The 27,236-nt window shown below is 34.7% G+C and overlaps 1 protein-coding gene and 1 long non-coding RNA gene across 3 annotated transcripts in view; one reads left to right on the top strand and one right to left on the bottom strand.

Annotated features, from left to right (window-relative positions):
• Positions 1–27,236, top strand: part of LOC136852969 (uncharacterized) — a 335,646-nt gene that overhangs the window by 282,658 nt on the left and 25,752 nt on the right. The window lies entirely within an intron of this gene.
• On the bottom strand, positions 210–25,291 carry LOC136852856 (putative leucine-rich repeat-containing protein DDB_G0290503). The gene is given in 16 exon segments (XM_067127762.1): positions 210–791; positions 1,345–1,521; positions 1,828–1,953; positions 2,358–2,498; positions 12,890–13,021; positions 14,128–14,268; positions 15,557–15,743; positions 17,359–17,535; positions 18,043–18,138; positions 18,987–19,060; positions 19,337–19,535; positions 20,265–20,374; positions 21,290–21,427; positions 22,050–22,143; positions 23,736–23,945; positions 25,272–25,291. Coding segments are annotated over 16 exon segments (2,253 nt in total). The 3' UTR covers positions 210–560.

The raw sequence follows: 27,236 nt of genomic DNA, 5'->3' as shown, positions 1-27,236 counted from the left end.
CATAGTCAATGTATTGAATTTATTCTCTGGATGTGTTGTGAAATGAAATAGTTGTTGAATGAATTATAGTTTATTTGAAATGGATGTATGCTTGGGTATCTCTCTCTTCTCTCTCTCTCTCTCTCTCTCTCTCTCTCTCTCTTAAGTTTATTTCTCTCTCTCTGTCTCTCTCTCTCTCTCTCTCTCTCTCTCTAGGATCTACTGGTCAACAGAGAATTGAAATGTTACAACTTTTACACTTTCTTTACGTAAGCAAAAGTTATACATCAGCATTTTCTCCTCATTCATAAGGAATGTTTTTCATTCAGAGGCCAACGGCACGGGCAACCTCACGGCCTTACGTTTCCAGCCTCGCTGGAAATAGGGGAAAAAGGGGTGAAAGATTGTAAGACGGGAAAACAGAAGTAGTAGGAGAATTCCACTATTTATTGTAAAGGAATATTCTTCTTTCAGAGGCCGCTGGGACGGGCAACCATTTGTCCTTATGTATCCAGCTTCACTAGAAATAGGGGAAAAGGTTGTGAGATGGGAAAACAGAAGTAGGAGGAGAATTCCGTAACCTAAGGATTGGTGGTGCCTGTGGTTCCCGTCTTCTTCTTGAGGCGCTCGTTGAGCTCGGTGTAGAGGGCCTTCACCCTCTCGACCTCGTTGTTGATCGCCGTGTCCTTCTGCTGCCTCTCCGTCTTCTCCTCCTTCAGTTTGGTGTCGAGGCGATCCTTGACCACGTGCACGGCGGCTCCCAGCTTCTTCAGCCCCGTCTGCGTCTCGTCAATGTCTTGATTGAGTCGAGCCTTTTTTGGAGGTAGGGAGGAGAGGGTTTGGGAGTTCATGTTAGAGGAGTGAGGTTGCTTGTCTATCTATATATCTATCTGTCTGTCTTTCTATATATCTGTCTCTATATGCAGTATGAAAAGTATTTATTTTTTTCGAAATGCTCTTTTGGTTTTTTACATGTCTGTGGAAATACATTTTTTTTTAGGTTTTTAGGTTTTATTACTGCAAGATTGACCTCTGAAAACCTCAGTCTTGGATATTTTTCCTATAAGAATGGCCTGTTACCACCTCAGCATTGAATATTTTTACTTTAAGAAAGACCTTTTACTATGTCAGTCTGAATATTTTTCTGCAAGAATGGCCTGTTACCACCTCAGTCTTGAATATTTTTACTTACTGCGTCAAACATAAATATTTTTACTGTTAGAATGATATATTTTTAACTACAGTCTTAAAACACCTCTTAAAACCAGTTTTTAGTCTTAAATATTTTTACACAAAAAAGAATGTCCCAACTTAAAACCCCAGTTTTTAATATTTTTACTACAGGAACGACCCCTTAGCCCTTACCAGACTTGGCACAGCCGCAGCGTTGGGTTCGTTCTTGCCAATGATTCTGTCGATGTCTCCTTTCAGTTCGGTCACATCGTCGATTCTCTCCTTTCTCTCTTCGTCCAGCTTCTTCCTCAGGTTCTTGTCCATCTCAGTCATCTGGTCCTTGAGGTCCGTGACGCCCTTGGGAGTGTCCTAAAGAGGTGTAAGTTGTTTATGAATTTTGTTTTGTATTTATAAAATCCATAAACCTCACGACAGTATAAGTATATATAAATTTGTATTTGCAGTTTATTTATGTATATTCTCGTGTAAAAGCACAGTAAACCACAAGTGCTTGTTGGATATATATACATTTGAGGTCACACACATATATATAATACAGATATATACCCACACACACATATATACATATATGGTGTGTGTGTGAGTAGTGTATGTGTTTTTATGTATATGTATATGCATATGTATATATATGTATAGAAATCTTGTTGCACTTACTTGAACTTTGTCCTGTAGGGAATCAACCTGCTTCTTCAGCCTCTCCTGACCGAAGGCGAGCGAGTCAACCTTCTGCTGCAGCTTGTCTCCCATAATCGTGTTGTCTTGTTTGTTGTCCTCTTTGGCCTGCATGGGACACACAGAGAGAGAGAGAGAGAGAGAGAGAGAGAGAGAGAGAGAGAGAGAGAGAGAGAGAGAGAGAGAGAGAGATTATTTATATGGGGAGAGTGAATCTTCAAGAATTATTTTCATTTTTGCATAATGTTTTTAGCTAATTTTGCTTAAACCCTGTATGGATTAATATTATGGATCAAACCCCCCTCCCTCCCACTCCCCTCCCCCACCCCCATACAAGAATATTAATGAAGAATCCCCTTCCAAAAAGCTGTAACTATTATCGATTTCCCTCTTGAACTGTGAAAAACCATGTATTTTTCCCCCTTACTGCATCAGAACTCTAATTTCCGTTACACTCCGTGCCCTTCTTCCACGGAGGCCAAAATGTAAACAAACCCTGGCTCTTAACTCACGGACTTTAGACGATTGTCGAGGCGTTCGTCTTGCTGCTTCACCTTCGTCTCCATGTCCGTCAGCCGTTTGTCGAGCCCTCCGATGTCTTGTGCCACCTTTTTGCGAATGTTGTCAGCGTTCTCTTGGTGCATCCTCTCAATCTGCAAGAGTATGGATTAGAAAATAATTGAAATAATTGATAATCTGTGTTATTTTTTTTATTTCCCCTCTCTGGCGTCTTGGCTTCGTGGTGAGATGTTAGTTTCGCACAAAGGTTTTTGCTTTAAGATGCGCTTAGTTTTGAAGTTCTTATGGGAATTATTTATTATATTACATTCATTAATTATTGTGGGTAGCTTTCATGTGTTTAAAAATTACTAGTTAAGTCATTATAAACGTCGTTTTCATATTAATTAGCATGGACAGCTTTGATATATTGTGAATTACATTCATTAATTGGGATTAGACAATTTTCTTAATTGAAAGATTGTTCTTTTATATGACAGTCTTATTGTGCTTTTCTCTGTTGTGCTTTAAAATTTAACTTAAATAAATGTAATAAAAAGTTAGTTAAGAAACAAATTGTAGGTAAAAGCATTTTGAAAGCATAAATGTTAGCGAACTAAAGTAAATAAAAGCGATGGTAAAATGTTTTAGAAAAAAGTTCATAAATGTTAGCGAACTGCAGTAAATAAAAGCGATAGTAAAATGTTATAGGAAAAAGTATAAAACATTTTTAAGAAAGTTTACTTACCAAAGGGGATTTTCTTATTTAGAAAATTGTTTGTGAATATTTTAGCTGGGATTTATTTATTTATAGCGATCATGCCGGATACTTAGATATTTATGAATATTATTACTATATGTATTAGGGAAGGTACCTAACATTAGGGCGTATATATAAAGGTCGGAATATAGTGGCTTATTTAATTTCCTTTGATTTTTAATGAATTTATTCTGAAAAATATTAAACTTTAGATTATAGAAAGAAGAAATACACACACCGTATAAATTCATTCATGGACATTATGTGAGAGAAAGATTGAAATCTTGTAATCATAGCAATACACGTTAGTGACGTATACGATAATAACAGAACGTTCTCGTTTTCTATCGCCATTTGGTTCATTTTCTGTCGTGATGCCAAAAGGGGAACTAATATAATAAAATGATGCAAACTCAATTTGGTCATTTTATAACATAAATGATAGCGTTGGAAAATAAGTAATTATTTTACAGCATGTATGTATGTCAGAAATTTGTTCTTATATATACCCACTGGCTCTTTACAATCCGGCATTTGTAGACGTATATTTACGTAGAAATACTTTAGTGGGTTAATTCCAAACTTCTTGTTGCTACAATATGCCTGTGGTATAGCAGTATAAAGGAAGATAGGAACAAGATGAGAATAAGAAGTGATGCAAATGTAGCTTCAGCTTATGTAATGACGGTAGACTGAGCCACTTAAAAAGTAGTAAAATCTTAAATGAGGACATTTGATAATGACTGTCTCTCTGAGAGTGTAGGCCTATTTACCCAAGAGAGTGGACAAATGAGGAGTTGGCCACCAGTTATAAATTGCAGAGTCCGACGTTATAAGTACCAGAATTAAGAGCAGTGGAGAGATAGTTTTATCAGATAACGTACTAAACGGATTGGATGATTCAGGACCAAGGAAAGTGAAGATTATAATTTGAGTATATCGAGCCTTATTGCCAAGTGTGCTGATGTTAAATATGTACGCAACTCGTTCATTATTTTGAAGATTTGTTGAGTAACATGAATATTATTCAACATTTCTTTCGTAATTTCTTCCTATTTTGGCCCAAAGCAGAGATTTCGGCAGTGCAGCCTCACTTCAGAGCTTTCCAGAACAGAAATAACCGACTTACCTCTCTCAGTACCTCTCTCAGTTCAGCTTGTTTCAAACGCCCCCCACTTGTATCCTGTGCCACCTTGTGTGTGTGAATGTTGAGAAAAATGAAAGTTACTGGTGAAAGCTAAGCTTTAACACAACCTATTTATGTTAGTGTTGGTTTAGGAAAGGATGCAGTTAATGTGGGTTTTAGGGATGCATTTCATAGCGTTTTAATCCAGAGAGCACTCAGAACATGCTTGATTTAATGTTCATAGGTGGTGTATCTTAAGCACTTCGAGGTTATTGAAGTATTTTATTAGGATATTCTTTGATTAAATCTTATACATATTTAACCTCCAGAAATTTAGCATTTTATCACAGTATATTATCTTTTAACCAGAACTTATTAATTGCGTTAACTTGTACCACTGTAAGGTTTCAAAACACGTCAAAACAGTTAAATTTCTTCTCTGAAAAGTTGCTGCACAAACAGATCCCTTATAACACTTCAAGATTAGAGCACTTTAAGGTTACATGTTACTATTCAAGATATGCTGTTCCTAATAATTGAAGACTTAAGCTTAGGGCTTTTAGAGTTATTTGGCTTCAACTATTTATACAAGGCTGTGTGCTTCGAATGTACTGACTTTCTTTAGTTTTCAAGGCTGTCTCACTTAAAAGCACTTTAGGATTATAAGTTGGTTTATTTAACATTAATCCCACTTGCTGATTTATTTCAAAATTCTATAATTGTTCCAGTTATGTTAAGCTCATTTTTTTATATATAATTCATCATCAAATAAATTTCACCATTTATAGTAAAAATACTGTAGTAGTGTCAAGTACCACTGAATGACTTGAGAGTCATTTACTTATTTAAAGTCCAAGGGGGCTTTGAACCTTTAATGGGATTTTGTTTCATTTACCTTCATTTTGTGTTAAAAATTCAATTTCATTTTTAGTTTTATTTATTTTAATTCCTTTAAAATTCAGTTTCATTAATTTTATTTACTTTATTTTTAGTTTCTTTTGCCTTAATTCCTTTTTAGTTTCATTGACCTTAATTCCTTGTTAGTTTCATTTACTTTAATATCTGCTTAGTTTCATTTACCCTATTTTCTTTTTAGTTTCATTTACCTTAACTTCTTTTTAGTTTCATTTACATTAATTCCCTTCAAGTTTTATTTACTTTAATATCTGTTTAGTTTAATTTACCTTGAAATGCTTAAGGATTTAACACATTCAAAAAGCTAGGTCATTTAGCTTAAAGTGCTTCAGGCTCACACACCTTGTAATTGCTCTTAATTTCATTTACCTTAAAGTGCTTTAGGGTCATAAATCTTTACTTTCACTCAGTGCCATTTACCTTCAATTTAATCATTTTAGGGTCACATGCCTATTTTGATTAAAGCTTTGTCCAAAATTATGTTTTTCATTATCAAAAAAAAACATGGAAAGGATTTCCAAAAACTTACCGGCTGGTTGTCGATTGTTTTGGTCGAATATCTGGTAGGTTCGTGTCTTGTCTAAAAGTCAAAATGCATTAAAAAGTATTCAATATTTTTGTATACCAAATCATAAATATGCATAACCATTAGAAATAGATTTGTCCTGTTTAATCTATTAAGAAGTTTAATGTCGTGCATATGCAAGATTTCAAAAAAATTTTTATTTATGCAAAACGTGTGTAAATGGTAGTATAGTCTTAATGAAATAATTCATTTTTAATTTATTACTGGTGCTTGCATGCATATGTGATTTGTTTATTTTGTTCATGGGTATCTCATTTCTAGCAGGCACTTAGGTAATGTTCATCTGATGAATATACACAATTTCACAACCTTTTAGTGAATATTCTTGGTAATAACTGATATTAGAAATTCTTGCAATATTATTTGAGTGAGAGTTATCATTTTGATTTCACAATTGCAAAAGTAATTCAAACGTTTAGCTTTCATTTTGAAAATGCTTAACTCCTTTCAAATAGAATTTGAGTCCTGGGTTAATGCAGACTTTAGTAATTTTGAAATTCAAGGTTTTATGAAATCATGCTCACCTGGAATTCTGGGAAGAGGCGAGAAGGCTTCAGAGGGTCTCTTCTATAATTCTTTGAAATTTGTATTAATTAGTATAAGTTTCTTTTACGATGGGTGTTATAGTTAAGTGGTTGGTAATAAGCTGGTGTCAATCAAATCATTTCAACTTTTAGTTTAAAGTAGGAAATGATTTTGTAATTGATCTTTAACAGTAAAATGATTTTATGTAAGTTTTGGTGTTTTAACTTATATGCGATTCTGTTGAGTGAAATGCACTGAAAATTTAGTTTTCATGCAAGAAATTAAATTTCAAGTTAGATTAATTTGAGAATTGCATTGAAACATGCTAAATTTGTCAGTACTTCCTTTAAAGTAAAAAAAAAATTAAAAATAAATGCACAGTGACATTGCTTACATTTTATTTTGTAAGAAATTATTCTTTAAATATTTAAATTGTATTTTGAAATAGATTATTGAGCATTGCATGAGAAAATACAGTCCTCGGATAGGTTATTGAGTATTGCATGAAAAAATACAATCCTCATATTATTATAATTTTAATATTCATTTTAAAGCATTTCTAAGAATATGGAGTAAGAATGAATTACTTGAGTCTGAAGCGGGAATTGCATTCTTTAGTGTGAGGCATTCAATGGACTTATGATTATTAGCTGTTGATGCATAAAGTGATAATGACAATGCAGGTTTGAATTAAAGCTTTAGACGTTTACATAGAGAAATCTTACTTAGTAGAAGATACAGTTGTTGTTTGTGTTATTGGAATACTAATAGAAAGTGTGTAAGTAATAAAGAAATTTAGAAAATTTTATTGGTAACTGAAATATAAAAAGCATTTGGAAACTACTGAGAATTATTAACAAATACTATATCAAGAAAATTAAAATCTGTTTGAAATAATTAAAACTTAGCTAGTATTGTAATTCTTTATTTGCAAGTAGTAAAAATAAGAATATTTTATTGGTGATTAAAATTTAAAAGTTACTTGAATATAATCAAGAATTGTCAATAAAAATCTTATTTATCCAGAAAATTAAAGTCTGTTTGATTTGAAATCATTAAAAATTAACAAGAGAATCATTTTTGTTAAGGGAGTATAAAAAAAATATCCTGAAAACATTGAAAAAATATCAAGAAAATCTAATTGATTAAGGAGCTTAAGAGATCACAAACATAAACAAAGAGGTAAGGATCAACAAAATAAGAGTCTCACCTCTTTGATCAGAAAGTCTGTTATAGTCAGTTTATGTCGATGTTGGTCCTTTTTAACCTTCTGTAGATTTTGGGAGGACATAGAAAGGTTAGTGCATTTGTATACTGCAAGTCTGAAATGTGTAGAATATCTAAAATATCTGAGTTGGTGAATTGATACACTTTAATTGGTGGTTAGATTGCTTCAGTAAGATTAAAGAAAAAAAGGTAAATGATGTTTGTTGACCTTAATAAAGAAAAAAGGTAAATGATATTTGTTGACCTTAATAAAGAAAAAGGTAAATGATGTTTGTTGACCTTAATAAAGAAAAAAGGTAAATGATGTTTGTTGACCTTAATAAAGAAAAAAGGTCAATGATGTTTGTTGACCTTAATAAAGAAAAAAGGTAAATGATGTTTGTTGACCTTAATAAAGAAAAAAGGTCAATGATGTTTGTTGACCTTTGGATTGATGTTCTCAATTGAGGGTTATTGAACACATGATGGATGTTTGTCAAATTTACGGTTGATGTCTGACTAACTTACAATCTGTAATTGTAGGTGTTTAGACCTACAGTTACAGCAGTGGAAACATTCCAGTTCAAATTACAATCAGTTATATAAATTGAAAATATTGGCAAACCAGTTTCTTAAATGTTATGTCAAACTTAGCAGGCTTTGGACTGCTAAGCTGGTATGACAATATTTTCACTTCACAGGAGTGATTGTAACTTTAAATGGAATGTTCTCAATGTTTTGCCAAGGATTGTTAAGGGTTCCTTAATCAGTGAAATCTGTTAATTGATGATCAGAATTACGATTTGTGTTTTGAGGTTAGAATGATGTTAAGCAAAGAAGATTCCTGTTTTGAGATTAGAGTGACAGTAAGTGAAATGGTGTTATGTTTGGAGAAATGCGACCAAGCTCATTGTGTTGAGCTGTTGATATTTTTAACCATAGCAGCCCCAAATTCAGATAAGACTAATCAGCAAGATTTAAACATTATATCGCTCGTGCTGTTACATAACAAGTCAAATACTTTCCTTCGATTCCTTGATTTCAGTTTATCTTTAGGATGTAGATCTGTCCATTTATGGAGTATATTTTGTGACGCGTAAACTTTTCTTGGCTTACAATGTAAATTTTCTTACCTAGTCAACATGTGACGTATGTGCCACTTCCTTACTTGAAATCCACTATTGTTTCTATGAAATTGTTGCGAGATTAAGTGATTAAAAGCATCATTCCTGAATGTTAAATTGGTTTTGGCCGATAGGTTATGATGGTGCAAACTTGTGTCGAAGAAATTAAATCCAAAATATTGCTTGTGGTTTTATCTCCGCAACTTACCATTTGACATGATCAAGGAATACTACCCCATGCATAAAGTATACTGTTACTTTTGCATCTTTATCCAGATAATTGTAGTTGCCTATAACATAAGTATTACTCTTCTACATACTACCCTAATACAAGACAACTTGTATTTTGATGTTTTACTTACATTTTTGTTTATTAATTTATACGTTTTTCTAATAAATGACCTCCTCTTTCTGTATTTCCCATTACCTTCTGTTAACTTCTTCCTAATGAACACCATAATATTCTTTGGAAGCTTGAATTTCAAGTCAATGACCCCTGTGGCCTTGTTCCATATGAATAGGGTTCACCTTCTGAATAATAATAATAACAATGAATAAATATTTTGCATTTTACTCTTGATAATTGCCAACACCTTACATGCATTGCCCTGCCTCCATCATCTGGAACTTCCCGAGTTAAAACGTCCCTATAAATTTAAAAGATCACAAAATTGTAAGATTATTTTTTAATGTAAGACATACTCCATTGTCATTTAGGGATCATCCAGACCTTTATGGAATAAAATAAATTGTTAAAACAGATTATTTTACAGCGTTAGCAAGTACTAGCATACAATACATAAGTAAATGAAGCATTAGGTGCAGTTGAATCTGAAGAAATGCAAAGAATTCCCTTACCTCTCCATCATCAGCTGGTGGAACTGTTGTTTTACTTGAACTCCTTTTAGGTTTCTGTTCATGGAAATGTTGACGATAAAACATGTGTTTGTGATCGATTAGGTGTCAAAGAATATTGATTAATGACTTGTAAACTAATCCTGCTCTGGGTTGTAAACGTTGTCTCAGCTTTGGGATTGCTAGACCCATGCCACCCAATTGAGTGTTAGTACCTTGGATTCGGATGAACTGTCAAGTAATCTGTGGCTTCCTCTCTTACCTCGTCCTTGTCGAAGTGGGATTCTGACAGCTACTTGATGGTGTGACTCCAAGAATTTCGTTGTTATATCAGCATCGTCTCTCATCAGGCCAATGAGGCCTTGTCAAGTCTTCTGTGGTTATTACAGCAGTATAGTCTTATGTTATCAAGCACTTCCCAACCTCATGTCAATATTGAGGGGAGAATGGCATGATTGTAAAGAGAGAGAACAACGAAGTTTGTCCCAGTCTTTCGCTTCCATCTGTCTGTTAGGTATTGGAGTGTGTTATGCATTTGCTGTCATTCATGAAAGTAGGTAGTCAGTGGCCAAAAGGTGAGTTAAACAGTCTGGTAGTATTTGGAGGAGTAGAAGGGTCTCGAGTATAAAAATTGCTTTGCATCCTGAATGTATGCACAAGAAATGGCTACTGGATGTCTCTTGCTATAGGGCAGGAATGGTCTAAGAATGGAAATCCTGCCCCAAGGTTTTATTACACTCATGGTTATGTGTGTTATTTTAAGTTCAGAAACCAGTTCAGTTCCACTCATGATGTAGAGTATAGACTTATTAGTTGAAATTTTCAATAAAACTTGAATTGACAACTTCATTAAACTGTTGGCTAGGATATGATATGAAAGTGGTACACAGTGGTTAGAGATATTTCAGATCCAATGCGTATAAGACCAGAATTCTATGTGGAAATGCACATTTTAAGAAGTAATGAACAGTTCCATTCCTGTAACTGAGTGTCATGAATGAAAGTAAACTGTACTTAGAATTATTTTATGGGGTGATCATGTTACATTGTAGTATTTTTTTAATCAAAAGATCTAGCATAGTAAAGATGCTCTAATTAGCAATAAAATTTGATTCAGTTTAAAATATGTGATCTATAGAATTATATAGGATGTCACATTTTATATATAGATTCATTATGTAAAGACTCATACTCAAGTACCATTATTATGATGTGACAACAATAGTAAAAAGTAACTGCATAGAAAAGTTAGAATATATTAGCCAAAAGCTTTAGCATATGCTGAGAAGCAATTAATGAAAAAGAGTTTTTTAAAAATGCACGTCTAAGAAATCACATCTAAACGTAGCTGTTGATCTTATTGCATCCCTCACAATAAGTCTGCTGTTTTTATGTATAATTATTTGGTGCGTAATTATTTAGTTTCTCGTGTATTTCTGATAGTTAGAAATGAATGACTGCATTAAGTACTTTTCTTGTATTTAGTGAGCTAATGTTCCATTAAAATGTAATTGTACAACCCAGTACAAGAGGACAAAGTGTATTTCCTCAGAGTACATTCACATGGCAAAAAAACATGTCATTAACACATGTTGGCAGCTTATCGCACACATGTCACAGACAGGTTGAATACAAGTCAACAACTTATTGGTAGTCTTAACCTGTGCTTCATGGTGTTATCCAGCACTTATCAAAGATTCTTTGTCCACTTGAGTTCGTTGACATATGTTGACCCTGTTTGTGATACAGGCATGTTTGCAGTAAGTTGCCATCATGTGTTATGGCGTATTTTACTGTAGTATGGATGAACCCTTATGTGTGTACACAATTGAACTTGCATTGTTGGTGTTGTTGATAGAATGTCTTACATTGGCAAAGTCTGTTTGTGTTTCTGTACAGTATAAATATACAGTTTTTATAAGGTGAGGCTGAATCTCATGCATATGTTTAATGATAAGTATAGCTTTGAAAAGTAATAAGAAAGCAGTCTTTTCCTGGATAATCAAGCTACTTCTAAAAAAAAGCATGTGTACTGTTTTCAGAAAGCTCTGTTTATGGTCAGAAAGTAGAAAACAACCTTTACTTAGACGAAAAAGACCAAGTAAGAGAAAATTTGCAAGTTTTTGCAAGAGTGGAATGTTGCCAGGCCTTTCTACTTGATATGCCTTTATAATTTATTAGTGAAATTGTGATAACTTTAGGATGTCCCATTTTTGATTACCAGTTATGGTTTATCGTTTCTGTTGTCATGCCTCATGAATGATGGAAGTCACAATCACCATACATTTTACCATATGAGAGCAGTGCACAATGTAACCAGTGTCACGGACCAATGTTGAAACAGTTGGCGTAAGTTAGTCAGTGCTAAAATGAGACAATTTAATGACTGGTTAATAAGTTGTCAGTATTTTATATACAGATTTGTAGAGTGAAAGTGCACAGGAAGAACTGAAGTGAATTAGGACTGTCGTGTTCGTGCCAGTCTATGCAATATCTACTTACCTCATCTAAGGCCACGCCAGACTTGTCCTTCTAAGTAAAAGAAAACCAACATTAAAATTTTTGTGCAGTAGGGTATCAGTGTAAATTTTAAAGGTTCTTCAGATACGTAAACGTAAATGTGTAGTCTGTGTGCTGTATGTATAGTGTGAACAGGACCTGGGAGTAAATTTTTGAATCTTCCATCCGTTTTGTTTTGAATGATTTCTATTGTCTTACGAGTAGAAGCATAGCTTACATTGAAGTGAGAATGTACAAACATGCTTGGGACAGAATACAGTTAGGACAGTACACTTAAAACAGCAGTAAAGACAACTAGGACAGTTTAGAAGAAACAACACCATGGTCGTTGTGGTGAAATTAACGATATTCACGGTTTATATACAATGGACAATTTTGGCAGATGTTGGAAACAGCTACACAACTTGACCTGTAATTAGAATTATATTTGAATTTTCAGTGATGCATTTTAGAGTTAAAATACTTTCCATGTAGGAAGTTTAGCTTGTAAGACATTATTGCAGCTATTTTCAGCATCATGCCACAGACAACAGTACATACAAGACAAAAGGTGTTTGGTGAAAATATCCACCAAGTTGTTTTCAGGTATATGTACAGTATGCTTCCTGAAGGACATTCACTAACAAGTACATGCACTAAATCCACAGTAGTCTTGTGCACCAACCATAACCTGTAAATCTCAGATTTTAGTGGTGGAAACACTGTAGAGGTTGAGAATATGAATTTACCACTTTTACCTTCCTTGTGTGAACACAGTCCTTGTCCTGTATCTGAAACAGTAACTTCAAAGGTGTATGTCAACTCCCATGATATCACACCCCTCCGAATTCTTTTTTAATGTTATTATTTGAATTTGGGCCACCTTAAGACCCCTGTGTTTTAGGCGATTAGCTACAACCCTCACTACATTGACTAAAGCCTAAAAGTACCTCATCGTAGTCTGGTCCAGGTGGTGCTTTGTCAGCAGTCTTGGCAGGTTTGCGCGTCCCAATAGCCTCCTGTAGGGTGGCCATTCCCGTGCGATGACGGTGTTCCACGTCTTCGATGGAGGCCTTCAGCTCCTGGTGGGGAAAGTGGAGCCATTAGGAAGGGAAGTGAAGCCATTGGGAAGAAGTGCTATGGTAGAACTTGCATTTTTGCCTAGTTTACCTTGCAGCTGCACCATTGATGAAATTTGAAATCATCCCAGGAGGCCTGTAGTACGTTTTAACAAAATAATAGCCTTAAATGAAGGAGCCCTAGACTTAAATTTAATTACCAGTTGCATTTTTGGTCAGTTACTTTGCAATAGCTCAGTGAATTTGACGCATATGAGTTTTGTAAGTTGTGGGGCTTGACAACTTTGCTGTAGAAGAGAGATTTTGTAACGGAAGTTATTGACTCAACTTGAGGTTAGAAATTTGAGAAGATAAGAAAAGGTATATATGTAGGGTTAGTTGTGTAAAGGAATCCATGTCTAGCATTGTGTAATTTACTTGCAGATGTAATGATATTTCGTACTTTGACATTCAGCGTCTGTGGTTGCCAAAATCAAGCTGGTTCACGGCAGGAAGAGTTAAATAGTATGAAATAAGTCCCCCAGAGAGCAAAGAGCAAGTCGACAGATTCAGGAAACAGAGATAAAAAAGTGAGATATCTGGAGGAGAACAGTGTGAAGGATAATCTGATCAGACTACTGGGCTTTATTTGTTTACAGCTTCTATAGAGTGTCTTTGAGCAAGGAAAACGGAGGAAGCAGGAGAGTTCTTGTCGTGAATGCTACAGTATGTGGAAATGATCAAACAGGTCCGAGTCTTCTACTGTATCCATGATTTCCATAGTACAGTATATGAGAGTAAGGAACACAGGGGAACGAAGAGAGTTCTACAAGTGACTTGTTTTATAAATTTATGAAACAGGTTTACACTCGAGTTTTTTACCTCTACATGGTATCTGTGAGTGAGAAACACTGAGGAAGAGAGCCTACTAGTGAATCGCGCCAGGAACTAATCAAACCTCCTTAATGTTTGTATTCACGACTTCCATATGGTTTCAGTTGTCAAGGGACACGAAGGAAAGAAATGAGTTCCGATGATGAATTGTTCAAGTTTAAGGAAATTGTCAAACTGGTTGACTCTGAGTTCATGATTTGCATAGAGTATCTATGGGAGTGTGAGGTCCAGCTTACCTTGACAGCATTGTCCCTCGTCTTGATCTCAGACTCGAGAACTTTCTGATGCTCGAGTTTGTGGTTTTTCATGTTGGAGTCCAGGTCGTTGATCTTGTTGTTCAAAGCTCCCAGGCGTTCCTTGACCTCCTTCGAGTTTTGCTGGAAAGTGAAGGAGTTTTGTGGTTATTTTCGTCCTGACTCTGCTATTCATTGCTACTTGTTGAAGGAAAATGGGATCATTTAAGTTTCCCAGATTCGTGTCTTGTTGCAAATAAAGAAATTATGTGATTATTTTAGTCTCATGATATTTGTCTTTTGCTTTCCATTACATTACCAATTAAAAAAAAAACAATGTGTTTTTTGGGGAGTGGGGGGGACCGCAAGATTTTGATTGATATTACTAAAATATGCAAGAATTATATATTTTTATGACTTGCATTTGAATAAGGTTACAGCACATGGAAGTATATAGGGTACACGTAAAAGTTTAACAATTGTATCTGATGTTATCTTTTGGAAATTACTCATTGTTAAAGGTTCTGACATTTGTCGCTCTTTCACTTTATTGAAGCGATAAACCTTGCTTCTTAATCTCTTATTCCTATATTGCAAGTTTTTCATAACCTGAACTGAAAGATCGCTCAAACTTGTTTGCAGTTTGAGTTTATTAAATTCAAGAATTACCCCAACATTGGTCTTCAAACTTTACCATTCATTTGAATTTATTGAATTGATGTAATTTGGTAATCTAGAATTTACATGAATTTAAAATGTTTCCCTAAATTACAACACCAGAACAACCTGACCTCTTATAAGTACTGTTGCAACATGGATTTATCAAGCCTCACAGAACTGAAGTTATGGAACTTCTTCAGAAGACATTGAATGAGTACTTTTGCAACATGAGTTTATCAAGCTTTCCAAAAACTTAAGAAGGCATTGAATAAATACTTATGCAACATGGATTTATCAATCTTCCAAAACTCTGACGTTAAGGAACTTCTTAAGAAGACATTGAATAAGTACTTTTACAACATGAGTTTATCAAGCTTTCCAAAAACTTAAGAAGGTATTGAATAAATACTTTTGCAACATGAACTTATCAGACTTTCCAAAACCCCGACGTTATGGAACTTCTTAAGAAGGCATTGAATAAGTACTTTTGCAACATGAATTTATCAAGCTTTCCAAAATTTAAGAAGGCATTGAATAAATACTTTTACAACATGAATTTATGAATCTTCCAAAACCCTGACGTTATGGACCTTCATAAGAAGACATTGAATAAGTACTTTTGCAAAATGAATTTATCAAGCTTTCCCAAACTTAATAAGGCATTGAATAAATACTTTTGCAACATGAACTTATCAAACTTTCCAAAACCCTGACGTTATGGAATTTAAGGAAAGGGTCTTGTGTAGGAAGGAGATTTAGAATCCTTCCTTACATCTACATGTCTGTAGGAAAGGGGCCTTTGAGGAAAGGGTGTCATTTACATCTGGGACTTCTTGAGGTGCGAGTCGACCATCTCCTGAAGGTCCTTCTCCTTCTGGCCCCTGCGCTTGTTCTCCTCGTGCAAGCTGTTCTCGATGATTGTGAGTTTGTTGACTGTGTCGTTTCTCAGCTTGGCTTCCCTGCCGAGGAGAAGATTCGAAGATTGGGAAGGGTCTCTTGCAACAAGGGAGATGTAAGGGAGGGGTGGAAAGGGAGATTTAAGGAAAGGGTCTTGTGTAGAAAGGGAGATTTGAGGAAAGGGTGTCATTTTCAAGGGAGATTTAAGGAAAGGGTCTTGTGTAGAAAGGGAGATTTGAGGAAAGGGTGTCATTTTCAAGGGAGATTTAAGGAAAGGGTCTTGTGTAGAAAGGAGATTTGAGGAAAGGATGTCATTTTCAAGGGAGATTTAAGGAAAGGGTCTTGTGATAAAAGGGAGATTTGAGGAAAGGGTGTCATTTTCAAGGGAGATTTAAGGAAAGGGTCTTGTGATAAAAGGGAGATTTGAGGAAAGGGTGTCATTTTCAAGGGAGATTTAAGGAAAGGGTCTTGTGATAAAAGGGAGATTTGAGGAAAGGGTGTCATTTTCAAGGGAGATTTAAAGAAAGGGTCTTGTTTACAAGGGAGATTTAAGAAAGGGGCCTTGTATAGTAAGGGAGGTTTAGAGAAAAGGGCTTCCTTTACTAGAAAAATTTAGGTAAGTGTCTTAAGCAGCAAGGGAGATTTAAGGAAAGAATATTGTTTAAAAAGGGAGGTTTAAGGAAAGGGCCTTGCATGGGAATGGAGATTTAAGGAAAGAGTCTTGTTTAAAGGAGTGTAAGAAAGGGGCCTTGGGAGATTTAAGCTTCTTTTACTAGAAAAAGGGTCTCATTTAGTAAGGGAGATTTAAGGAAAGTGTCGTGTGTAGAAGGGGAGATTTAAGGAAAGGGTCTCATTTAACAAGGGATAATAAGGAGAGGTTGTAAAGTAACAAGGAAGATTTAAGGGAAGGTTCAAAGACGGTCAAAGTAAAGTGTCTCATGCTGCAAGGGAGATTTAAGGAAAGAATCTCATTTAGTAAGGGAGATTTAAGGAAAGGGTCTCATTTTATTGGGAAGATTGATAGGAAAGGATCTTAATTGGTCGGGAAGATTGATAGGAAAGGATCGTATTTTGTCGGGAGGATTGATAGGAAAGGGTCTTGCATAGCAAGGAAGATTTAAGGAAAAAGTCTCATTGACCAAGGGAGATTTAAGGAAAGAATTTTTTTAGCAATGGAGATCTAAGGAAAGAATTTTTATTAGCAAGGGAGATTTAAGGAAAAGTCTCATTGACCAAGAGAGATTTAAGGAAAGACTTTTTATTAGCAAGGGAGATTTAAGGAAAGAGTTTCATTTACCATGGGAGATTTAAGGAAAGAATTTCTTTAGCAAGGGCGATTTAAGGAATTTCATTTACCAAGGGCGATTTAAGGAAAATTTTTTAAGCAAGGGAGATTTAAGGAAAAAGTCTCATTGACCAAGGGAGATTTAAGGAAAGAATTTTTTTAGCAAGGGAGATTTAAAGAAAGAATTTTTTTAGCAAGGGAGATTTAAGGAATTTCATTTACCAAGGGAGATTTAAGGAAAGAATTTTTTTAGCAAGGGAGATTTAAAGAAAGAATTTTTTTAGCAAGGGAGATTTAAGGAATTTCATTTACCAAGGGAGATTTAAGGAAAAACTGGTTTTATTGAACAAATGAGACGTCAAGAAAGGGTTGTCAAATTCAAACCATCTTACTTCTCGTCAATCTTCCTGTTGAGCTCCTGGGCCACGGAGGAGATTTCCATGTGGATGCGCTGTTTTTCGGCAACGCTGAAGCCTGCCTGGAGTTCCTTCATGCGATCGTCGAATTCTCTCAGTTCCTTGTCCTTCGCAACTTTCGAGCTGCCGTAGTCTTCCAGGAGTTCGTTTATTCTGTGAACGTCAACGTTAGTTTTATTCTCGTTTCAGACAACTTGGAAATGGGTGGGGATTATTTTACAGGCACTTTAGTTGCCAGAATGTCCTTTAAATTGTTCTTTTTGTTTTTGCTAGGATTCAGAAGTAAGTTTTAATTCGTTTCAGATACTTCAGCAAGTGCTGCGTAATCTTTCAGAAGTGTTTATTTTTTGTGTGGGTGTTGGGGGGATAGAAGTAACAGTGATTAGTTTCAAGAAAGTTAGATTCATTTCAAGATTATACGATTTTTTTAAAATCACAATACAAGCTTCAAGAACCTCAGTCATCTTTCAGCACATGTAGACTAAATGTTCTTTATCATTCGACACTAAACTGCTTTAACCACAACAAATCTTCCGTAGCTTTCCATCATTTCACGAAATAGAACGATTGCATCAACCTCAACTGCAAGAAAAATACAGAAGAGGGTATATCGTGACTGTATAATAATCGAATACGAAAATTTTGCATTTTAATTCTTACCTAATGTTAACATCCGTCTCCACCTTCTCTCTCTTCTTTGCTTCCATATTGATACGATGAGTCATGTCCTGGATGGCTGTGTTTATCTGCATCATCCTGGAATAAAGTTAAATACGTTACTAATTGATGAGGATTTTTCTTATCAGAAAATGCACTTGGTTTTAAGATTCAGTTACAGTGCGTCACTGTATCAAATCAGGTAATTGAATATTACTGATTGACTGGTTTGTCCAGTCATTGACAATGTAATTTATCAAGCACCGTAAATTTTCTTTAAATCACTCTCCAAGACCTTTCCTGAGAATTAAATTTTATGGAATTACCATTTTCAATAAAAGGATTATATGTATTCTTTTCCAAAAACTGGTCCCATTTAAACATAAAGGAAATGTCTTGTTATAAATATTTATATTTGAACTTGTCAAAATTCCCAGACTTTTTTCCAAAATTGTCAAAACACCCAGACTTTTTTTTTCCCAAATTGTTAAAAAACACCCAGTCTTTTTTCACAAATTGGCAGAACACCCATACTTTTTCCCCAAATTGTCAAAACACCCAGTCTTTTTACTCAAAATGTCAAAACACCCAGACTTTTTCCCCAAATTGTCGAAACACCCAGACTTTTTCTTCAAATTGTCAAAACATCCAGACTTATATCCAAAATCATCATAACACCCAGACTTTTTTCCCCAAATTGTCAAAACACCCAGACTTTTCCCCCAAATTGTCAAAACACCCAAACTTTTTTCCCCAAATTGTTAAAACACCCAGACTTTTTTCCCAAATTGTCAAAACACCCAGACATTTTTTCCCAAATTGTCAAAACACCCAGACTTTTTCCCCAAATTGTCAAAACACCGAGTCTTTTTTCCTAAATTGTCAAAACACCTAAATTGTCAAAACACCCAGACTTTTTCCCAAAATTTCAAAACACCCAGACTTACTTTGCCTCCAGGGCCATCCTGACCGTTTCTGACATGTGGGCGCCTTCTTCGGCCTTGGGAACAATGAGGGGCGTCTGAGGAGATAGAGAAAAAATGCAGATTTGAGGACGTCGATTTTTTTAATGACTTGAATTTACTAAATACTTGATGGTATTCAGAATACGTTAAGTAGATAGAAGCAGCTTTTATTGCTGTATGTTGAATTTGATTTTTAATTTTGTTCAGAGAAATTTATGGATCATATATATATATATATATATATATATATATATATATATATATATATATATATATATATATATATATGTGTGTGTGTGTGTGTGTGTGTGTGTACAACACATACTCCTTACCTTGACCTTCTTGTTATTAAAATCTTCCATGAGTCTGCCCTGCAGCTTCATGTTCGATTCCAGCGATCCCAACTCCTGGCCCAGGTTGTCCACCCGGGCCATGGCCTCCCGAATTTCGTCCCGGAGGGAGAAGCAGAGGCGTTCCATCTGCTCTTTGCTTTGGTTCATCTTCATGATCTCGTGCTTGTATTCCTGTATCCTGCAAGGGACGCGTGGATGAAGATGCTTTTATCTGTTTCTTGGTGTTTATTCATTTATAAAACTTTACCTTGTGTTTATTTTAATAATTTATTTCTAGTTTTTTTTATTTATTAATTTAGTAATTTTTCTTTTTTCTTTTTTTCTTGCCTAGTAACTGTTCTCCTCTTTCTGTAATTCGTGTTATCTTCTGTAACTTCTTTGCAAGCTTGAATTTCAGATTTGTGGCCCCTGTGGTCTTGTTCCATTTGAGTGGTGGTTTATCTTCAGAATAATAATAATAATAATAATAATAATAATAATAATAATAATAATAATAATAATAATAATAATAACAATAACGGTGATAACGTGAAATTCATTTATTTAATGGCCTTGTTTACCCGCGACTTGACGTAAGCAACATGTAAACAAAAACAAAAAATAGAGTGCGAACTTGCTTTGTTGTCTGTTCCTATAGAATACCTACTGAATCCTCATTTGTTATAAATAACAAAGGACCATTGAAGGAGGATCCTAATGCCCATTTCTTGCCTGGAGCCGAAAAAAACACTATCAAAGGAAAATGTAAGAAAGAAAGAGTTGATTAATTACGAAGAATTCCACATAGACTCCAGCCTCCTAAACTAATCCAAGAATTGCAAACTTCAATAGAGTCGATTTATGTTGGGAAGTGGTAGCCTGCCGGGTGCAACGAGGAGCACTCTCTCTCGCTCCACGTGAACCGTACCTGTTCGCGCTGTTGCTCCTGCGGTCCATCTGCTCCTGCTGGAAAGTAGCGATGGTCTTCTCGACGCTCTTCGTGTGCGAGGACATCATCTGGACCGCGCTCCTCACGTCCTGTCGTCCCGGGAAAGAAGGAGAAGAGGAAGTTTGTTATTGTTTTAGTTAGTTTGGAATGACAGAAGTTTAGTTATAGACCGGGTACAAGTTCCAGGGGATCGGATGATTGAGTAGTTGACTAAACAGTCTGTTAAATGATTTGTTATTTATACTGGCGGTGCTGTATCACAGGTTAAATCAGTGGCAGTCATCTATGTAGTGGCTGTACTACTTTGTGTTGTTACATTAATTACATAGACTCAAATAATAAAACTTATAAAACTTGTAAGTGTTATTATTATAAGTTTTGTAAATGTATTATTTGAGTCTTTGTAATTAATGCAACAGCACAAAATAACACAGCCACTACAAAGACAATTGTCTTTGATTTAACTTGTGATACCCCACCGCCAGACATGGTAACCGATCAATGAATGGACTGTTTATTTAACAAGTCAGTGAATCGATTACCTGCAAGTTATGATGCCTTTACGCCAAATAAACAGTCACTCAAACAATCACCTGTAGCTTTTGGCATCGCAACGCCAAAATCCAACCAGTCAGTCAACTGCTAACATGTATAATATAAAAACTACTCAACTGATCACCTGTAACCTCCTAACATTGCAAAGCCAGAGACAAAAATCGATCAATCAGCTGATCACGTACGCCACTGAAGCGCCAGAAAAAGTAGTCAATGAGTCATGACCTAATCACCTGTGACCTCTAACGTTGCAACGCCAGAAGATAAAAACCAATCAGCCGATCACCTGCGCCGCTGCAACGCCTGAAAAAAAGTAATCAATCAGTCAATGATCACCTGTGATCTCTGACGTTGCAACGCCAGAAGACAGAAATCCATTAACCAGCCGATCGCCTGCGCCACTGCAACGTCATAGAAGAAGTAATTAATCAGTCAGTTCACCATCTTACCTTGATTCCGTCCTCACATCTCCGGATCCGGTCGTCAACTTCGTAATTCCGGCTCTGGGTCTCACGGATCGCTCCGTCTAGGCGATTCCTCGCTTCCTTCTCGTCCACCAGACCCATCTCGTTCTTCTTGACGTTCATCTGTTTGGGGATGAAAAAAGACTAAGTATATATGTGTATATATATATATATATATATATATATATATATATATATATATATATATATATATATATATATATATATATATATATATATATATATATATATATATACAGTATGTATATAATGTATAATAATTCGTAAGTTTTTTATTTTAAGATTATTTTGTATCTAATTGTTTTAACAAAATTCCGTTTATATTTTTATAAATGTGTCCTAAATATATAATTTTACAATTTCTCCTAAATATTAACTACATTCATCATATTGATTCCAAATATTTATTAATTAAATTCCAAATTTGTTTTAAATTCATACTATTCTCCTTTCTCCTTTCTTTTAATTCCTACTCAATTTTCCTTATAACAGATTCCAATTTATGTCTTTTCCCTCATGTCCTCCACACTAATTTCCAATGTATGTTATTTTTAAGTTCATATTAGTTTTCTTTTCTTTGATTCCTTCCAACAGAATCCAATTTGTATCCTTTTTCTCATCCCTTCCTCATTTTAAATACAATTCCTAATTGTTACTTCGTAATATTTTTCTTTACAATGACATTGTGACTTAGGTATGCATACGACCAGCCAATCAGTCTTACCTTCAATTCCTGCTGCAGTCTCATCAGTTCATCCAACAGCGTTCTGTTGCTCTGTTCAGTCTGGTTCAGTCTCTGCTCCAGCATGTCTATTCGTCTCGCTAAGAAATTACGTAAATGAAGACTAAGTAGGTGACATTTTCTTGACTATTCTAAGGCTAAAGGTTAGAGGTTCTAATCTGTCGTGAAGGATTTTGTATCATTCATTTTGCTAAGGGATTACATAGGTACAATGTAATTACTATCCATTTCTGGGACTGCGAGTCATCGTTTTTCTCAAATATCTTTCAAACTAATTATTCGATCGAAATGGTACTTCGACACAGTGTACAAGACACCTCCCGCTAATTTTTGGTAATATAGTGCATTGTCAAATGGTGTTAGTTCAGGCGTTTATTCTTGACCTTTAAAGGCAGGATTAATCTACGCAGTCGAACGTCCGCTATCCCCCATAGACAGGAAAGGGGGTAGCGGAGATGGGGAGGCCAGGAACGTGGGTTGAGGTAGGCATGAGGAGGGGAAGGGAGAGGGAGGGACGGAATGGGGATAGAGGACGTTCGAATGTATAGTTTGGCGATGCTTGGCAACACCATGTAAGTCAAGAGTAAACACCTTAACTAAAACCATTTGACAATGCACTATGTTACCAAAAATTAGCGAAAGGTGTCTTGTACACTGTGTCAAAGTACCATTTCGATCAAATAATTAGTTTGAAAGATATTTGAGAAAAACGATGACTCGCGGTCCCTGAAATGGATAGTAGGTGTCTTTGTTTTAATATTTACAGTACATTTAGTTTTCCTTGGCTTACAAGGGTACATTTAGAAATCTGTTTCCTAGATGCAATGTGTTTAAAAGTTTCGTTAGTGTTCGTAGATGCAGTATCATTTAGTACCAAAAGTGGGCTTTCGTGACTTAAAGCAAGTGATTAGATTATAGGCAGAAAGGACCTTTTAAGGATTGGATTGCTCAGTTTGGGCGGAAATTTTGTGGTATCATACGCGTTTGCTGTTGGTAAAGTTTTTATTTTCACCATTGTCTGTCTGTTTGCTCATTATGTTAGCAGAATATCTCAAGAACTAGTGGAAGGAATATGATCAAACTTTGCAAAGATATTCACTAGACTGCCTTCTAATTATGATTAAATTTTGGTGGAAATTCACTCAGTGTTAACAAACCAATTGCCCTGAAAACCATCTGAACCCAAAATTCAGTTTATCCCAAAAGTCACTCGTCTGGAGAAGGTCCCCGAACGAATATATCTGCCGAATGTCATCAAGTTCTGTTCGTACGTTCCCGAGATTTTCAGGTAACAAACACCCAAAATCAAAGATATAAATTCTGGAAGTATATTTATAATTCGTAAATTTAATTTTTAATTTAAAAATAATGTATCGTAACCAGCATACATTTTTATAACCAATCATTTTAGCAAAATTCCGTTTCTGTATTTTTGTAATTGTCTCCTAAATATATTGCAATTGTAATCCTGCTAAATACTGACTATTTACCTAATTGATTCCATCTATCTTGAAAGTAATTCCAATTTATATTATTTTTTAAATTCTTCATTTATTATTTATTTATTCATTCATTTCTTATGTGATATATATATATACTGTATACATATACAGTATATATATGCATATAATTATATACGTATATATATTTATTTATTTATTGAATAACCTACCTGTACCCAGATCAGGGACGGGCAATGACGGCTGTGGGGCCGGTGGTTGGGGATGATTCGTCATGATTGGAGGCGCTGGCGGTGGCCTGACGGGGGGCGGTATAGGGGGCGGAGGCCTTCGGGGATGCCCTCCCAAGGGCATGTATCGGGTCTCCGGAAGACCCGGGAGGCCGTTGGCGTTTCCGTACATCCGGGTTCGGCCATTTCTTAGAATTAAAAAAAAAAATTAAATTTTATGATTGATGAATATTTTGTAATTTGATAAAAATAAAATGGATCAAATTCCTCGGTTGATTTAGTTTTGAGGAAAAGTGAATATTTTTAAGTATGAAAATTCACTAATTTTAATATTGAAATTAAAAAAAATAATTTTAGTTTCGGTTCAAGAATTTGCTCCAAATGGAGTATTGGTATTTTTAAAACTAATTTTAATTTCAAAATGAAGAAAGTAATTTTATTTCCAGGTTAAGGATTTGCTGAAAAAGTATATTCATATTTATAAGATTCAATAATTTAAAGTTTTCTAAATTATAATGTAAAATAAATTTAGTCTCGGGTTGAATAGAAGTCGCTGTAAAAAAGAATTTTTTTTATAAACTTTCATTCATTTAATTTTAAAATAAAAAGACGAAAAAAATCCAAGTTTCTTATTGATTAAAATATGATGAAAGTGTGATGTAATCTACTGAGGAAAAATATATTTATAATATTAACATATATTTATAAAACTGCTGTTAAATTTCACAGAAATTGGATGTCATAATATTATACCACTACAAAATAGATATTTGTACCTGAGTTTACAATAGTTTCTGTATGCTTTGATGTTAATGAATAATTAAATATTTGTAATTGGTCAGTATAATTACATTACGAAATATCGATATGCTTTCAGAAATGCATTCCGATGCGTATGGAAAATAGATTCAGTTATCAAATATTCATAGTGTGTCCAGTAACTCTGATGCTATTATAAAAATTAAAATTGGGGCTCATAAACTGTAATATTTAATTTTTCCTTGAGATTTTAAACATGCACATATGTATGAATGTTTAATTAAGATACAGTACCCACACTTGGTTTTTGAAGTAATGCTTGAATTTAAGTGCAATTTTTTTGCGTTTTAAAATGGTACACCTCTCAACTTGAGGAAATTTTATATATCGCATTATTTAAAAACTTTTTTTGGTAATTTCGCGAAGTACTGTTGCTTTTTTATATGTATAAAACAGGATGTCTCTTCATTAATTTTTTTTTTTTTTTGGCTGCTTTTCCAGGCATACTATAGTGTTTCTAAAACATCTGCTGTGTTTGAAAAGTAACATCTAACCACTTAAAAGGATAATACTTTCGTTAAAACGTTGTTTCTGCAATTTTTAAAAAATCTTTCTTTAACTCTTTAGTATTTCTAATTAGTACCTGTTCCATGATTTTCATAAACCATCAGGCCATGCAAAACAAAACAAAAAAATGCCATTTATAAATAAAGAAAAGTAAAATCATGCGATTCAAGACGGGGAAAGAAACTCACCTTGTCTGATTTCTGTTCATAGTGTAGATGCCCTAGGTGGCTATGTTGTGGCTGTCTGCAAGAGAATGTTCATGCTCATTTTACCCCTTTTGTGTTCAGTTTTGCAAAAGAATATTTTCTGTTAAGTCGCAAGAATATTTGCTTAGCACTCCTGATTGTATTTGGTCATTCGAGTTTAATTCCTGAGCTTGCAAGTTAAGTATTTTTGTTTTCTGTAAAAGAAGACTATTGTGCCGGCTTTGTCTGTCCGTCCTTACTTTATTCTGTCCGCACTTTTTCTGTCCGCCCTCAGATCTTAAAAACTACTGAGGCTAGAGGGCTGTAAATTGGTATAAATTGGTATGTTGATCATCCACCCTCCAATCATCAAACATACAAAATTGCAGCCTTCTAGCCTCAGTAGTTTTTATTTTATTTAAGGTTAAAGTTAGCCATAACCGTGCGTCTGGCAACGATATAGGACATGCCACCACCGGGCCGTGGTTAAAGTTTTGCGGGCCGCGGCTCATACAGCATTATACCGAGACCACCGAAAGATAGATCTATTTTCGATGGCCTTGATTATACTCTGTACAGAAAACTCTATTGCACCGAAGAAAATTCGGCGCATTTGTACTTGTTTGTTGTTGAATGTCCGTTTATTCTTTCGTTTTGCTTTCAAGGTCAGTCCGTGAGACAGAAATTTCTGCGACTTGTAATTCAGGCTTAATTATTACTGTAAATAATTGTCGGTTTTCCAGGCTGGGAACCGTGTTTGCATGACTGCTAATTCAGGAACATTATTTGAAATGGTTAGCTAGCAGGAACGGGAGCCATGCTTGTAAAATATTTAATTGAAACATTCAATATACGTTCATTTTTCTAAATAATCAGTTTCAAGACAAGAAGGCATTCTGAAACTACAAATTAACACAAGCAGTTTTGATTGTCATGCTAAGACGTTGCCGTGTGATATTTAAAATTCGAATGCTAGCTCAGTGTCCGCTGTTTTCAATACTTGCTCGCTAAACTGAGGATTTTGTTCGTGAGAATATTAATTCGAGCAAGCCTCATTAAATGTATATTTGAAAATCCTGTAATTATCTTTGTGAACTGCCGTTAATTTAGGAGGAATGTATGAAATATTAACTTGTAAGAAGCGGGCATAGGTGCTGTATTTTAATGTAAATTCACTAATTTACTCCATGAGACTTTTAACTAGGAAGGCGAACGGTTAAAATACACTCAGGTTACACTTTGTATATGTGTGTAGGTATGTATATATTCGTGCATGCTTATGTTTCATTAGGTAATGTTGCTTTCTTGATTTTGTAGTTATCGTTATTTTTTATTATATTCATCCGAAAACGAGAATTTTTTTTTTTATTAAACTGGACTCTCTCTCTCTCTCTCTCTCTCTCTCTCTCTCTCTCTCTCTCTCTCTCTCTCTCTCTCTCTCTCTCTCTCTCTCTCTCTCTCAAATACATCAGTTAGCTAGATATATGAAGTCAACAATAAGAAAAGAAGGCATTGTTCAGAATTTATTTTTTAATGTTGTAAATGGAAAATACTATTGTGTTCCTGTATTAACATTCCAGGTTTGTGTTTTGTTCTATTAGGATAAATTGAGGTTTATGCTTGTATATATTTTGTGATTGGTTTTTATTTTTCTTATCTATTTGTCGCTTATGCTTGTATATATTTTGTGATTGATTTTTATTTTTCTTTTCTATTTGTCATTTCTTCCATGTTCATAATTTTTTATCATTCCGACGTTTTAATCTGCGCCTGGGGATCTTGAAAGGTAATTTGCTGAATGATAATAATAATAATAATAATAATAATAATAATAATAATAATAATAATAATAATAATAATAATAATAACAACAAGTTCTTGCCTATGCGGAAACTGATGTCTTATGCCATATGCGAACATGATTCACGTTCAGTTGCATTAATTACATAAAACTAGGCATGAATAATT

Source organism: Macrobrachium rosenbergii, chromosome 26, assembly GCF_040412425.1.
Source record: "Macrobrachium rosenbergii isolate ZJJX-2024 chromosome 26, ASM4041242v1, whole genome shotgun sequence".
NCBI lineage: Eukaryota > Metazoa > Arthropoda > Malacostraca > Decapoda > Palaemonidae > Macrobrachium > Macrobrachium rosenbergii.
The sequence above is the reverse complement of the archived record's forward strand: the minus strand, read 5'-3'. Positions and strand labels throughout refer to the sequence as shown.